Source organism: Mauremys mutica, chromosome 1, assembly GCF_020497125.1.
Source record: "Mauremys mutica isolate MM-2020 ecotype Southern chromosome 1, ASM2049712v1, whole genome shotgun sequence".
Lineage (NCBI taxonomy): Eukaryota > Metazoa > Chordata > Testudines > Geoemydidae > Mauremys > Mauremys mutica.
Genome location: NC_059072.1, coordinates 225057177 through 225070190, shown reverse-complemented (window position 1 = coordinate 225070190; position 13014 = coordinate 225057177). Strand labels below are relative to the sequence as shown.

The following is a 13014-nucleotide window of genomic DNA, read 5'->3' as shown; positions in this document are numbered from 1 at the left end:
CTTTGATCTACTAGTGCAATTAGTTTGTTATTTAACAACATTGCCACAGTAATCTCAGATAAAACTGATCAGAGATAACAAATTAAGAATATAAATTTAAATATAATCTACTATCAAATTTCAACCAAGCCATATTCCCTACCCCCCCCCCGCCAAAAGTAGTCAAGAATACATGCTTGGAACTTAAAACTAGTATCTCTCTCTGATGGCATTTTACCAAAAAAAAATGCCAGTAAACACTTTAGTAAAAGGTGTCAGGAGTTACTACAGGCTGGATGATGCTTTTGTGATCAGTCCTAAATGAAGGGGCAGCACATAACTGCTTCATCCCCTAGAAGAAACTGTGACTCAATCACATTTCCTCTGCTCCTCTCTTGCTTTTGGTAGGGATGCAGTGAGTGTAGCTCTGGAAAAAGTCAGTTTATTTCTCCTCCTAGCGCCTAGCCAGCTACTTAGACCAGCTAGAGGGTAGGTCGGGTTCAGAAGCAAGGTTCCACCACCCATACCCCTTACTCTTGTTTGCAGGGAGCATATTCAGAGATAGTGGTGGGCATACTCCATACCACATCTGGAGCTAAAATGGGCCTTACCAGGCAGGCCAAGCAAATGGGTTGAGGGCCTTACATCCCTTACTCATGTTTACTTAGTCTAATCTAGCCATATATTAGTCTACACAGCAGCCTTTTTATCTACACAGTGTGTTAAAGTTACCAAATTTAACCTGTAACTCCAATTAAAGTTTTAAAACTGCTTGTTTTCAAACAACAAAATAACAAGTTCATGTCTTTATTCTTGCTCTGTAGATGCAAAATAGAATACAAGTTTTAGGTGTATGCGCAAATGGAAACAAAAAGTGATAAAGCAAGGATTCAGCTTTGTACAAATTAAGTCAGTTCTCAACTTTAGAAAGTACAGTATTAAATTGGGAATGGCCACTTTTAATGATCTGAAATATAATAAGCTATGTAACTGCTGAAGGAGCTAAATCATCCTTTAATATGAGTCTACATATTATATATATATATATAATGCAATAGAAATAAAACATCCAAAAATATGTTTTATACTGGACTGGTTTCCTGGTCTGTTTAGTTTTAGTTGATATTAAGAAAATGTAATACTAAAACTTTGTTTTGAGAACCAAGCTTTTGCACCCACAAGTCTTTTGTCAGAACCATGAATCTCTCTCTGTGTTTCCTGGAATTTAAAATGCACCCTAGCGTGCACCCCCCACACCTTCCCCCAAAAAACTTCTTAAATGTGCTGTCTTGGTTGTCCATCTACAATATATAATAATAGTTAAAATCTCTCTCAAGATTTTTCACCAGACCTCCAGGGTCATGTAGTCAAATAAAATCTATTTTGTACATCTTCCCAACAGTCACAAAGACAAACTAATTTCTGAAAATGTCACCAACAACATGCTTTGGAGAGGAAGTCAGCATGATTTACAGTAATTTACCCTGCATCTAAACAAAGTAGCCTTCTTGATTACATTATAGCAACTACTGCATGACTTGGCAAACCCACTTATGCAATACTGAGGAGTATTTTTCATGTTAGTCACTTCAAATTAAATCATTTGTGGCATCTTCACATTATGTTAAAAAAAATCAGGATTTAATACTTACTGTGTTTTTCTGAGATACCATGTCCTGGAAAACAAAGATCAAGGAAAAGTTTAGGAACATTTGTCTGGATTATTATTTTCAATAAAAATAATTTGCATAGCCCTATCAGTGTGCATATTGCTTTACAGACTGAGTAAGTCATATTTCCTGCCTCAGTAAAGGTACAAACTAAGGGTATGTCGACACTACCCGCTGGATCGGCGGGCAGCGATCGATCCAGCAGGTATCGATTTATCGCTTCTAGTCTAGATGCAATAAATCGACCCCCGAGCACTCTCCCATCAACTCCTGTACTCCATCGCCGCGAGAGACGCAGGCAGAGTCGATGGGGGAGTGGCAGCTGTCGACTAAGAAGATACCACAGTAAGTCAATCTAAGTACGTTGACTAAGTTGCGTAACTTAGATCGACCCGCCCCCAGTGTAGACCAGGCCTAAGATACAAAAGAAATAGCATATCATTTCAGATGAGGGAGGCTGCCATGAGGAGAACCAAGGAAGGCTCTCTAAAGGAAGTTGTTTTCAAGGAGAGACCGTAAGGAAAGGAAAAGCATGCTCAATGGACAAGTGGAAGGAGAATACAAGATGGCTTGAGAGTGTAGAAAAAAAGATGAAAGAAGGACTGGGAAAGGTTCTGAGTCTGAGTTAGGAGGAGAAGAGGACAATGAGACAGAATTTGATTTGAAAAGAGACAAAAATAATGAAGAACCTCATGTTCGGTGCTCAACACGGTTAGAATGTTATGACAATAAGCAGAATTTAGCAATGGCTTTTTGCACAGCAGTGGAGTGGGAAAAAGTGAAAAGCAGAGCAGGTGAAGAGGAGGTTATAATAATCAAGACAGGAGAAGACCAGGGCATGGAAGTAAAAGGCATCATACAAGGCATTGATAAGACATGATCTGGAGTATTGTATACAATTCTGGTCACCATAAGAAGCCATAATGGGTCAGTCCAATGGTCCATCTAAGGCCATGATCCTGTCTTCTGACAGTGGCCAATGCCAAATGCTTCAGAGAGAATGAGGAGAACAGGGCAATTATTAAGAGAACCATCCCCTGTTATCCAGTCTCAGCTTCTGGCAGTTAGAGACTTAGGACCCCCAGAGCATGGGGTTGCATCCCTGATCATCTTGGCTAACAGCCATTGATGGACCTGCCCTCCATGAACTTATCTGAGGGCAGGTCTACACTACAAACTTGCATCAGTGCAGCCGCACTGCTGCAGTGCTGCTGGTGAAGACACTCTAAGCCAATGGGAGAGAGCTTTCACGCTGGCTTAATAACTCCATCTCCACAAGAGGCGGTAGCTATGTTGGCTCTGTCTACATCAGGGATTAAAGTTGGTAGAACTACATTGCTCGGGATATGGATTTTCACACCTGTGAGTAACGTAGTTATCCTGAAGTATGTATGTAGTGCAGACTTGGCCTATGTCTTTTTTGAACCCAGTTATATTTTTGTCCTTCACAACATTCCCTAGCAATGAGACAGGTTGACAGTGTTGTGTGAAGCAATACGTCCTTTTCTTTGTTTTAAACCTGCTGCCTATTAAATTTAATTAGGTTTCTGTGTTATGTGAAGGAGTAAACACTTCCTTATTTACTGTCTCCTCACCAGTCATGATTTTATAGACCTCTATCATATCCCCTCCTTAGTCATCTCTTTTCCAAGCTGACGAGTCCCAGTCTTATTGATCTCTCCTCATATGGCAGCCGTTCCATACCTCTAATCATTTTGGTTGCCCTACTCTGTATCTTTTCTAATATAACTTATTTGAGGTGGGGTGACCAGAACTGCACGCAGTATTCAAGATGTGGGCATACCATGGATTTATGATATTTTCTGTCTTATTAGCTATCCTTTTCCTAATGATTCCTAACATTGTTAGCTTTTTTGACTGCCTCTGCACATAGAATGGATGATTTCAGAGAACTCTCCACAATGACTCCAAGATCTCTTTCTTGTGTGGTAATAGCTAATTTAGTCCCATCATTTTATTTGTATAGTTGGGATTAATTTTTCCAATGTGCATTACTTTGCATTTATCAACACTTAATTTCATCTGCCATTTTGTTGCCCAGTCACCCAGTTTTGTGAGATCCCTTTGTAACTCTTTTCAGTCTACTTTGGACTTAACTATCTTGAGTAGTTTTGTATCATCTGCAAATTTTGCCACCTCACTGTTTACCCCTTTTTCCAGATCATTTAGGAATATGTTGAACAGCACTAGTCCCAGTACAGACCCCTGGGGGACACTGCTATTTATCTCTCCATTCTGAAAACTGACCATTTATTCCTACCTCTTGTTTCCTGTTTACAGATCCATGAGAGAACCTTCCCTTTTATCCCTTACTTTGCTTAAGAGCCTTTGGTGAGAGACCTTGTTAAGGCTTTCTGAAAATCCCAGAACACTATATTCACTAGATCACCTTTGTCCACGTTTGCTGATCCCCTCAAAGAATTCTAACAGATTGGTGAGACATGATTTCCCTTTACAAAAGCCATGCTGACTCTTCCTCAACAAAATGTATTCATTTGTGTCCGGTAATGTTCTTTATAGTAGTTTCAAGAAATTTTCCTGGTACTGAAGTTAGGCTTACTAGCCTGTAATTTCCAGGATTGCCTCTGGAGTCTTTTTAAAAAATTGGAGTCACATTAGCTAGCCTCCAGTCATCTGTTACAGAAGCTGATTTACATACCACAATTCAAGAAAGTTGAGTTTAAACCAGAACAGGTGCAGAGAAGAGCTATTAGGAAGATCAGGAGAATGGAGGGCCTATCTTATCACAGGACACTGGAAGAGCTTGGTTTGTTTAGTCTCTCAAAAAAAAAAGGGTTGAGAGGGGGTTATGAATGCTCTCTGTAGATACAGAAGTATCTACAGGGGGGTAAATATCAGGGAGAACAAAGAACCATTTAAGCTAAAAAGGACAATGTTGGAACAAGAATAGATATAAACTGGCCATGAAAAAATTCAGGCTGGAAATTAGCAGAAGGTTTCTAACCATGCGATGGGTAAGGTTCTGGGATAGTCTCCCAATAGGAGTTGTCAGGGCAAACAACTTAATTAGTTTTCAGAGAGAGCTGGGCAAATTCATGAGTGCAATTGTAAAATGGAGGTTGCTTGTGATGGTGGGGGGCAGGGCTCAACAGCGCTGGGGCTCACTGTAGTTTGTGTCTTATGTTTCTAATGTCCATGCTTCAGGGTTTCAGACAACCACTGGTAAGGGTCAGGAAGGGATTTCCCTTCCCCACTCCAATGTATTCTGGGAGATTTTTTTTAATCTCCTTCCTCTGAAGCATGAGGGATGGCAAAGGCTGGAGATGGGACACTGGGGCCGGAGGGCCAGGGCTCTGATATGGCATCGAGCATTCTCTTTCTCAGATGCTTGGCTGGCTGTTCTTGCTGGCATGCTCAGGGCCTAACTGATCACCATATGTGGATTCAGAAGGAATTTCCCAGATCAGATTTGCAGTGATACTGGTTTTTTTCCCTCATTGCTCTGCAGCACATGGATGCACGTCACTGGCCAGGATTATCTGCATCGCTCTCAAGTAATCGTTTTCCTGCCATTACCACAGCCTTGAGCACTAGTGCAACTTGGACCCTCCAATTCTCTGCCTGTGGCAAATATTAGTCCAGTCTTCTTTCGATCTCATTTACTTTGGTCTCATTTCCATTGTTGGGTTTAATGTGTGCATGCTGGGTTGGTGGCCCATGACATACAGAAAGTCAGAGTAGATGGTCTAGTCGTCTCTTCTGGTCGTAAACTCTATGACTCTGCGACAAAGGTTTTAGCAGTGGGGACAGCAAAGAGACTACAGGATGTGAAGGTCGGAATAATAATCTGCTGCACAGAAGAGGATGTCTGCCTCTATTCTGCTAAAACGGACAGACGTACCCGTGAGTTATGATTTGTGTCAGGGCAGTCTGCCCATGGCTAGCCAGAGTGCTTACAGTGTAATAACATTTATTGCCCTAATACAGGGGTAGGCAACCTATGGCACAGGTGCTGAAGGCGGCATGCAAGCTGACTTTCAGTGGCACTCACACTGCCCAGGTCATGGCCACCAGTCTGGGAGGGCTCTGCATTTTAAATGAAGCTTCTTAAAATTTTAAAAGCCTTTTTTACTTTACATACAACAATAGTTTAGTTATATATTATAGACTTATAGAAAGAGACTGTCTAAAATTGTTAAAATGTATTACTGGCATGCAAAACCTTAAATTAGAGTGAATAAATAAAGACTCGGCACACCGCTTCTGAAAGGCTGCCGATCCCTGCCCTAATATAAAATGAAATGACAAGCTTATAAAAAGCTTTTGTGATGACATATTTCTTATCTTCACCCCACAGCAACAGCAGATGAATTTTTGAGTGTGTGTGTGCATACAGTTTCACCCACTCAGGCTCTAGAAACTACAAAGCAAACCTATAGTAATGGAGATGAGTACGCTGACTAATAATAAAAGTATGTTCAAATATGGGCCTAAATCAAATGAAATGTGTCATTATTAAACAAAAATCCTAAAATCTTTTTATAGCATACTTACAATAGTCAAGAGAAAGAAACAAACCTTACTTGTGACTGAGCTAATGAAAATCAGAACTACACACTTGTTTCCATGTCTAGCAGTTTGAAGAAAAACAATTACCATATTATAGGCCTATAAACATGCCTGCATGTCATTTTAGAAACACAAATACTCCCATTTTGTTAAGTAGTCAACGCACAGGGGTAAAGCTTCCAAGATGCACAAGTGTTTGCAGGATGAGATTCTACACTTGCAACATCTGTATTAAAATGGATTTTGAAGTGAAGACCTTACCTTAAGTGACAGCGCAGTGTCAGCATCGGTATCATGGTAGAGTATAACATTATTGGCCATGTCAAAGCTTTCACGCACTCCAAGGTGGTAGAAGAGTGATGGCTGTCTGGAAACATCACTCATATCCACTACTGCAACATCTGTAACAAGGGGGGGGGGGAAACAGCTAAAAACAAAACCAAAACTCATTTCCAAGCTGATTCTTATTTTACAGAATTTAAAATTTAAAAAATGGAATTAAATTTGGGCAACAGACAAAATCCATACATTCAATATGGCATTTTGGTCTATTTAAAAATAAGTTTTCCCATCAGTCTGGGAAGAGACAGACACATACACGTGCAGTAAATAAAGTAACAAATGGCTAAAATGTTATCATCATCAGTTACTACTATTGCCAGAAAGGAGAATGCTGTATCTGAGGGAAAGCAAGTCCCATTTGCCTACCCCCTATTCCATTATAGCAAGAGATCTCAAGGGCCCGCTTTGGCAAACTACACCAGCCAGCCACCAGGTCAGTAGCCAATTCATACTAATGCACAAGTGACCCAAATCATGTACCAAGACACTGAGGCACCTCCTGAGACCAACCCCCTTTCATCATTCCTTAGTTGTTCACTTCCTTCAAAAATCATGGGGGGCTGTAGGGAGAGGAATCCTCTGTCCCCACAACCCAAACCAGATTGGGTGCCTCTCAGCCACATCTTGGTGTACTTTCCAACCAATTCAACTGATCCTCTCAAAGCTTCCACAGAGTTCCCAGTTTGCTGAAGAATTCAATAACAGAATGTCACAGGCTATATGTCTGTACTGCAGCTGGGAGGCATAATTCCCAACTCAGGTAGACGAACACACGCTAGCTGTGCTTGAGCTAGCAAGCTAAAACTAGCTGTGTGACTGCAGTGGCATGGGTGGCAGCTCAGGCTGGCCATCAGAGTATAATCCCATCTGAGATCTTAGGTATGCACTCCAGGTGGCTCGCCTGAACTGCTGTCCATCCCACTGTGGCCATGCTGCTATTTTTAGCACACAGCTCGAGCACACCTAGCATGTGTACATCTACCCGAGCTGGGAATTACACCTCCCGGCTGCAGTACAGACATACCTATAGAAACCAAAAGGACTAGATGTAGAGTACACGGTGCTTTGAATACACATTAAAATCTACATTTTTTTTCCTTATAATAATTCAGCACCACATTTAAGAAATGTAAGTGGTATATAACAAAGGGAAATTTAGAGAATTTGATTATGGATCTGCATACTAACATTCAGAAAAACAAGTCTAAAAACTCGAGACGTGGGTTTTGTGCCTGTGTAAATTGTTTTTGTGGAAACAATGCTGTGAAATCAAAATCACCTTCTTGATGAGAGAATTTAGACAATGTGTGCAAGTAGGACATAGATACTGCATTTAGCAATATGCATTGTTGATGAACCATAATATAATTTATTGAAACAAAGTTGTATTTTTCAAATTCATAATGCATCACCAAGCAAATAACTGAAATTTATTTTCTTTGCCTGCATGTTAGATGGTGATGTATGAAGCAGCAAGAACATAATTTAATCCATTAAACTGATAATCTGAAAATAAAAGCAGAGGCAAACACCTGCCTTTCAGGCAGACATTATTCATCCCTGTACATTCATTATGACTATTTTCAATAGGCAGAGAAGTTTTTTTTGTTCAGTGTGAAAAGAAATTTTCACAATATTTTTAAACATCATTTAAAAGAGCTTCTTTCTCCCAGCTCCAAAAACAGGGTTGCTTTTCCTAAGAGATTTCTAGCGAGTAAACTGAACACATATTTATATATGTTAAATGTAATCAATTAAGCCATGTTAAAACAATAACTAGGGCCCTACCAAATTCACAGTAATGAAAAACACATCACGGACTGTGAAATCTGGTCTTTTGTATACTTTTAGCCTATACTATATAGATTTCATGGGGAGACCAGCATTTCTCAAACTGGGGGTCCTGACCCAAAAGGGAGTCTCAGGGAGGTCACAAGGTTGGTCACACTATTGCTGCCCTTACTTCTGTGCTGATTTCAGAGCTGGGCGGCACACCATACCATGCTACCCTTACTTCTGTGCTGCTGCTGATAGCGGCTCTGCCTTCACTCTCCAGTGTGAGAGTGCTGAAGGCAGTGCTGCCACCAGCAGCAGCACAGAAGTAAGAGTAGCAGTATCGCAACACCCCTACAATAACCTTGCAGACCACCCCCCCACCCCAACTCCTTTTTGGGTCAGTATCCTTACAATTACATCACCATGAAATTTCATATTTAAATAGCTGAAATCATGAAATTTACCATTTTAAAAGTCCTAGAACCGTGAAATTGACCAAAATGGACTGTGAATTTGGTAGGGCCCTAATAATAACACAAGCTAGCTTAACAAAAGAGTAAAGAGATTCAGAGTTGGGTTCTACTATGCACAAGTATTCTTGGTTCTCTCCAATTGGGTGCTTTAAACATAGAGCACCAATACCACAGAATACCACAGAAAGTTAAAGGGCCTGATTCTCACCTCACTTAGGGTATGTCTACACTACAAGAGTAGTTCGATTTAACTTAGGTCGAATTTGTGGATTCGACCTGATGAATTCGAATTTGTGTATCCACACTAAGGACACTAATTCGACTTTGTGAGTCCACACTAACGGGGCAAGCGTCGACATTGGAAGCAGTGCATTCTGGGCAGCTATCCCACAGTTCCCGCAGTCCCCGCTTCCCATTGGAATGCTGGGTAGAGCCCCCAATGCCTTCTGGGGGAAAAATGTGTCGAGGGTGGTTTTGGGTAACTGTCGTCATTCAACCATCACTCCCGCCCTCTCTCCTTGAAAACGCCGGCGGGAACTCTGTTCGCGCACTTTTCTGGTCAGTGACAGCGCGGACGCCACAGCACTGCGAGCATGGAGCCCGCTGCGATCATCGCTGCACTTATGGCCGTTGTCAACTCCTCGCACCTTATCGAACACCTCTTCCACAGTCAGCTGCTGAGAAATCGGGCGAGGAGGCTCCAGCAGCGCGGTGAGGACATGAAGTGTGAGAGTGGCACAGACCTCTCACAAAGCACGGGATCCCGCGCCGCGGAGATCATGGTGGCAATGGGTCACGTTCATGCTATGGGACGGCGATTCTGGGCCCGGGAAACAAGCACGGACTGGTGGGACCACATAGTGCTGCAGGTCTGGGATGAATCACAGTGGCTGCGAAACTTCAGGATGCGTAAGGGCACTTTCCTTGAACTGTGTGACTTGCTGGCCCCTGCCCTGAAGCACCAGGACACCCGGATGCGAGCAGCCCTGAGTGTGCAGAAGCGAGTGGTCATAGCCCTCTGGAAACTTGCAACGCCAGACAGCTACCGGTCAGTAGCGAACCACTTTGGCGTGGGCAAATCTACCGTGGGGGTTGCTGTGATGCAAGTAGCCCACGCAATCGTTGACCTACTGCTCTCAAAGGTGGTGACCCTGGGAAACGTCCAGGTCGTCATAGATGGCTTCGCCGCGATGGGATTCCCAAACTGCGGTGGGGCTATAGATGGCACTCACATCCCTATCCTGGGACCGGCCCACCAGGCCAGCCAGTATATTAACCGAAAGGGCTACTTTTCAATGGTGCTGCAAGCACTGGTGGACCATAGGGGACGTTTTACCAACATCTACGTCGGGTGGCCGGGCAAGGTTCATGATGCGCGTGTGTTCAGGAACTCTGGTCTGTTTAGACGCCTGCAGGAAAGTAGTTTCTTCCCGGACCACAAAGTAAGTGTTGGGGATGTGGAGATGCCTACAGTGATCCTCGGGGACCCAGCCTACCCGCTAATGCCCTGGCTCATGAAGCCCTATACAGGCGCCCTGGACAGTGACAAGGAGCTCTTCAACTACCGGCTGAGCAAGTGCAGAATGGTGGTGGAGTGTGCTTTCGGACGTCTCAAGGGGAGATGGAGGAGCTTACTAACTCGCTCGGATCTCAGCGAAACCAATATCCCCATTGTTATTGCAGCTTGCTGTGTGCTCCACAATCTCTGTGAGAGCAAGGGGGAGACCTTTATGGCGGGATGGGAGGTTGAGGCAAATCGCATGGCTGCTGATTACGCTCAGCCAGACACCCGTGCGATTAGAAGAGCCCAGCGGGAAGCGCTGTGCATCCGGGAGGCTTTGAAAGCTAGGTTCCTCAGAGAAGAGGGTAACCTATGAATGTCCAGTCTCTTTACAGAGAAGCTGAACCTGCCCCTGTTTCAGTTACTATTCACTTTTTTCAGCAGTTACATACCCCGTTCACCAGGTTTCCCCCCTTCCAACAGACGTTTAAAAATAAAGTTATTGGAACATTTTTAATTAACAAAGTTTTCTTTACTAACGAATTCTCGTTCAAGGGTTCCAACAGGGACGCAGACTGTGGTGGGTACGGTGTGCAGTGATGTACAGACCGCTTCTACACTCGAGGACTGACAGGCTCCTGCTCCTACAGCGGTCTCTGGGGGGAGGACGGTTACCGGAGGGTGTGCAGGAAGGGGTGGGTTTGCAGGAAGGGGTGAGGGGTGTGTGGGAAGGGTGAGTAGGTGTGGGGGGATGATGGCTCTGGCTGGGGCTCAGGGCATCGGAGAGGTTCATGGCTAGGGTGGAAGGGCATGGTAAGGGCAGCCTGCCTTGCCATTTGTGGATGCCAGGCGCTCGGACCCTGGGGCAACATACACCTCCCAGACTGACATGGGGCAGCAGACACCTCGCAGAGTGACCCGGGTGCCTAGTGACTGCACTCTGTGTGTGACCTGCTGTTGATCCTGCCCCCATGTCTGTACCCTGGTAATGGTGGCTGTCCTATGCAATTAACAAACCCCTCCCCCCCCCCCCCCCCGCACACAAAGTCTTCTGCAAAGAAACATGACGGAAACAGTAATGAACAGCAAACTATTTTTAATACTCAACTACACAGTTGGGGGATGAAACTGGGATTTGGGATCGGGTGAGCCAGGAAGGCAAGCAATTCTCATACTTTAGGGAATGAGAGCTGTTTGGTACATGAGCGCTCTGCTGGGGTGGAGTGACAGTTTTCACGGCCCCTAGCGCCCTCCTTCTTGTGATTTTGGGTGAGGGGGGGGACAGGACTTTGTGGCGGGGGAGGGCGGTTGCAGATACAGTTCAGGGGGGCTCTCTGCTCCTGCCTGCGGTCCTGCAGAACATCCACAAGGCGCCGGAGCGTGTCCGTTTGCTCCCTCATTAGTCCAAGCAGCGTTTGAGTCGCCTGCTGGTCTTCCTGCCGCCACCTGTCCTCCCGTTCGCTGTGTGAGCGCTGCTGCTGAGAGAGGGTCTCCCTCCACTGGCTCTGTTGGGCCGCCTTGGCTCTGGAGCAGGCCATCAGTTCAGCGAACATCTCGTCCCGAGTCTTTTTCTTTCGCCGCCTAATCTGCGCCAGCCTCTGTGAGGGGGATGCCGGGGCAGTTCGGGAAAGAGCCGCAGCTGTGTGATGGGAAAAAGGAAGTGATTTCCTTCCAAAGATACATGTTTGCGAACACTGAACACAGTCTACTCAGTTCCTGTGAACAAGACCATACAGGGCACCTAATCTCATGTGCTCTCAGGACAAGTTCGAATTTTCGGCATTCGCTTTCATTGCCTGGGGTCTTGCACTGGAGATCGGACAAGCGGGGCAGGACAGCAGAATCCGTGTAGCAGCCAGGCCTGGTAAGCCGTAAACTTTAGGCTGCTTAACAGTTAATGGATAGCAGTGCTCTCCTGCTGCAGGCAATCTGGAAAGCATAAAGTCTGACCCTGTTCCAGCCCCTCGCGGCTGTCCCCGGGAAAGATCCCTGTATGCTTTTCCTCTGCAGCCTACAACACGTGGCTGTTAAACGACGGTCATTGTTATGCAAAGGAAAAGTCAAGCATTCACAATAGTAACATTAAAGTAATTCCCCTAATTATATGCAGCAGTCGCCGAGCGAGATCACCCTGAGGCGGGTCTCCAGGAGAAACAGAGAGCGAATGCTGCGTGAATCCCTGCACAGACCAGGGCCCTATGCTGCCATGCTGGTCGAGGCGATGCTCCCATTATACCTCAGGATGGCCTGGCGTGGAAGAGTGCGCTTCCACGGAGCACCCAACAAGGCACCTCTCCCCAGGAACCTCCTGCGGAGGCTTTTCGAGTACCTCTCAGAGAGCTTCGTAGAACTGTCCCAAGAGGATTTCTGTTCGATCCCTATATGCATTGACCTTTTTATATAGTTTTTATTCCTGTTTTGTTAAAAAATAAATGTTTACATGTTTATAGCACTTACCGACTGATCCTTCCCCTGATTCGGAGTCCGGGTTAATGGCCGGGGAGGGTTGGTAGGGGATCTCTGTGAGGGTGATGAAGAGATCCTGGCTGTCGGGGAAAGCAGTATTGTAACCGCTGTCGCCTGCCTCGTCCTCCACAAACCCTTCCTCATCTTCCCCATCGGCGAACATCGCCGAGAAACTGCCCCTCGACACTATCCCATCCTCAGAGTCCACGGTCACTGGTGGGACAGTGGTGGCAGACCCACCGAGAATGGCATGCAG

At 44.8% G+C, this 13014-nt stretch overlaps 1 protein-coding gene across 2 annotated transcripts in view; it reads right to left on the bottom strand.

Annotated features, from left to right (window-relative positions):
* MAP3K15 (mitogen-activated protein kinase kinase kinase 15) overlaps window positions 1-13014 on the bottom strand; it is a 165822-nt gene that overhangs the window by 102496 nt on the left and 50312 nt on the right. For both annotated transcript variants that reach the window (XM_045015214.1, XM_045015129.1), the window contains exons 2-3: window positions 6462-6601; window positions 1632-1655 (exon numbers count right to left, since the gene is read on the bottom strand). In XM_045015214.1, the coding sequence (XP_044871149.1) occupies window positions 1632-1655; window positions 6462-6601 (164 nt within the window). The remainder of the gene's footprint in view (window positions 1-1631; window positions 1656-6461; window positions 6602-13014) is intronic.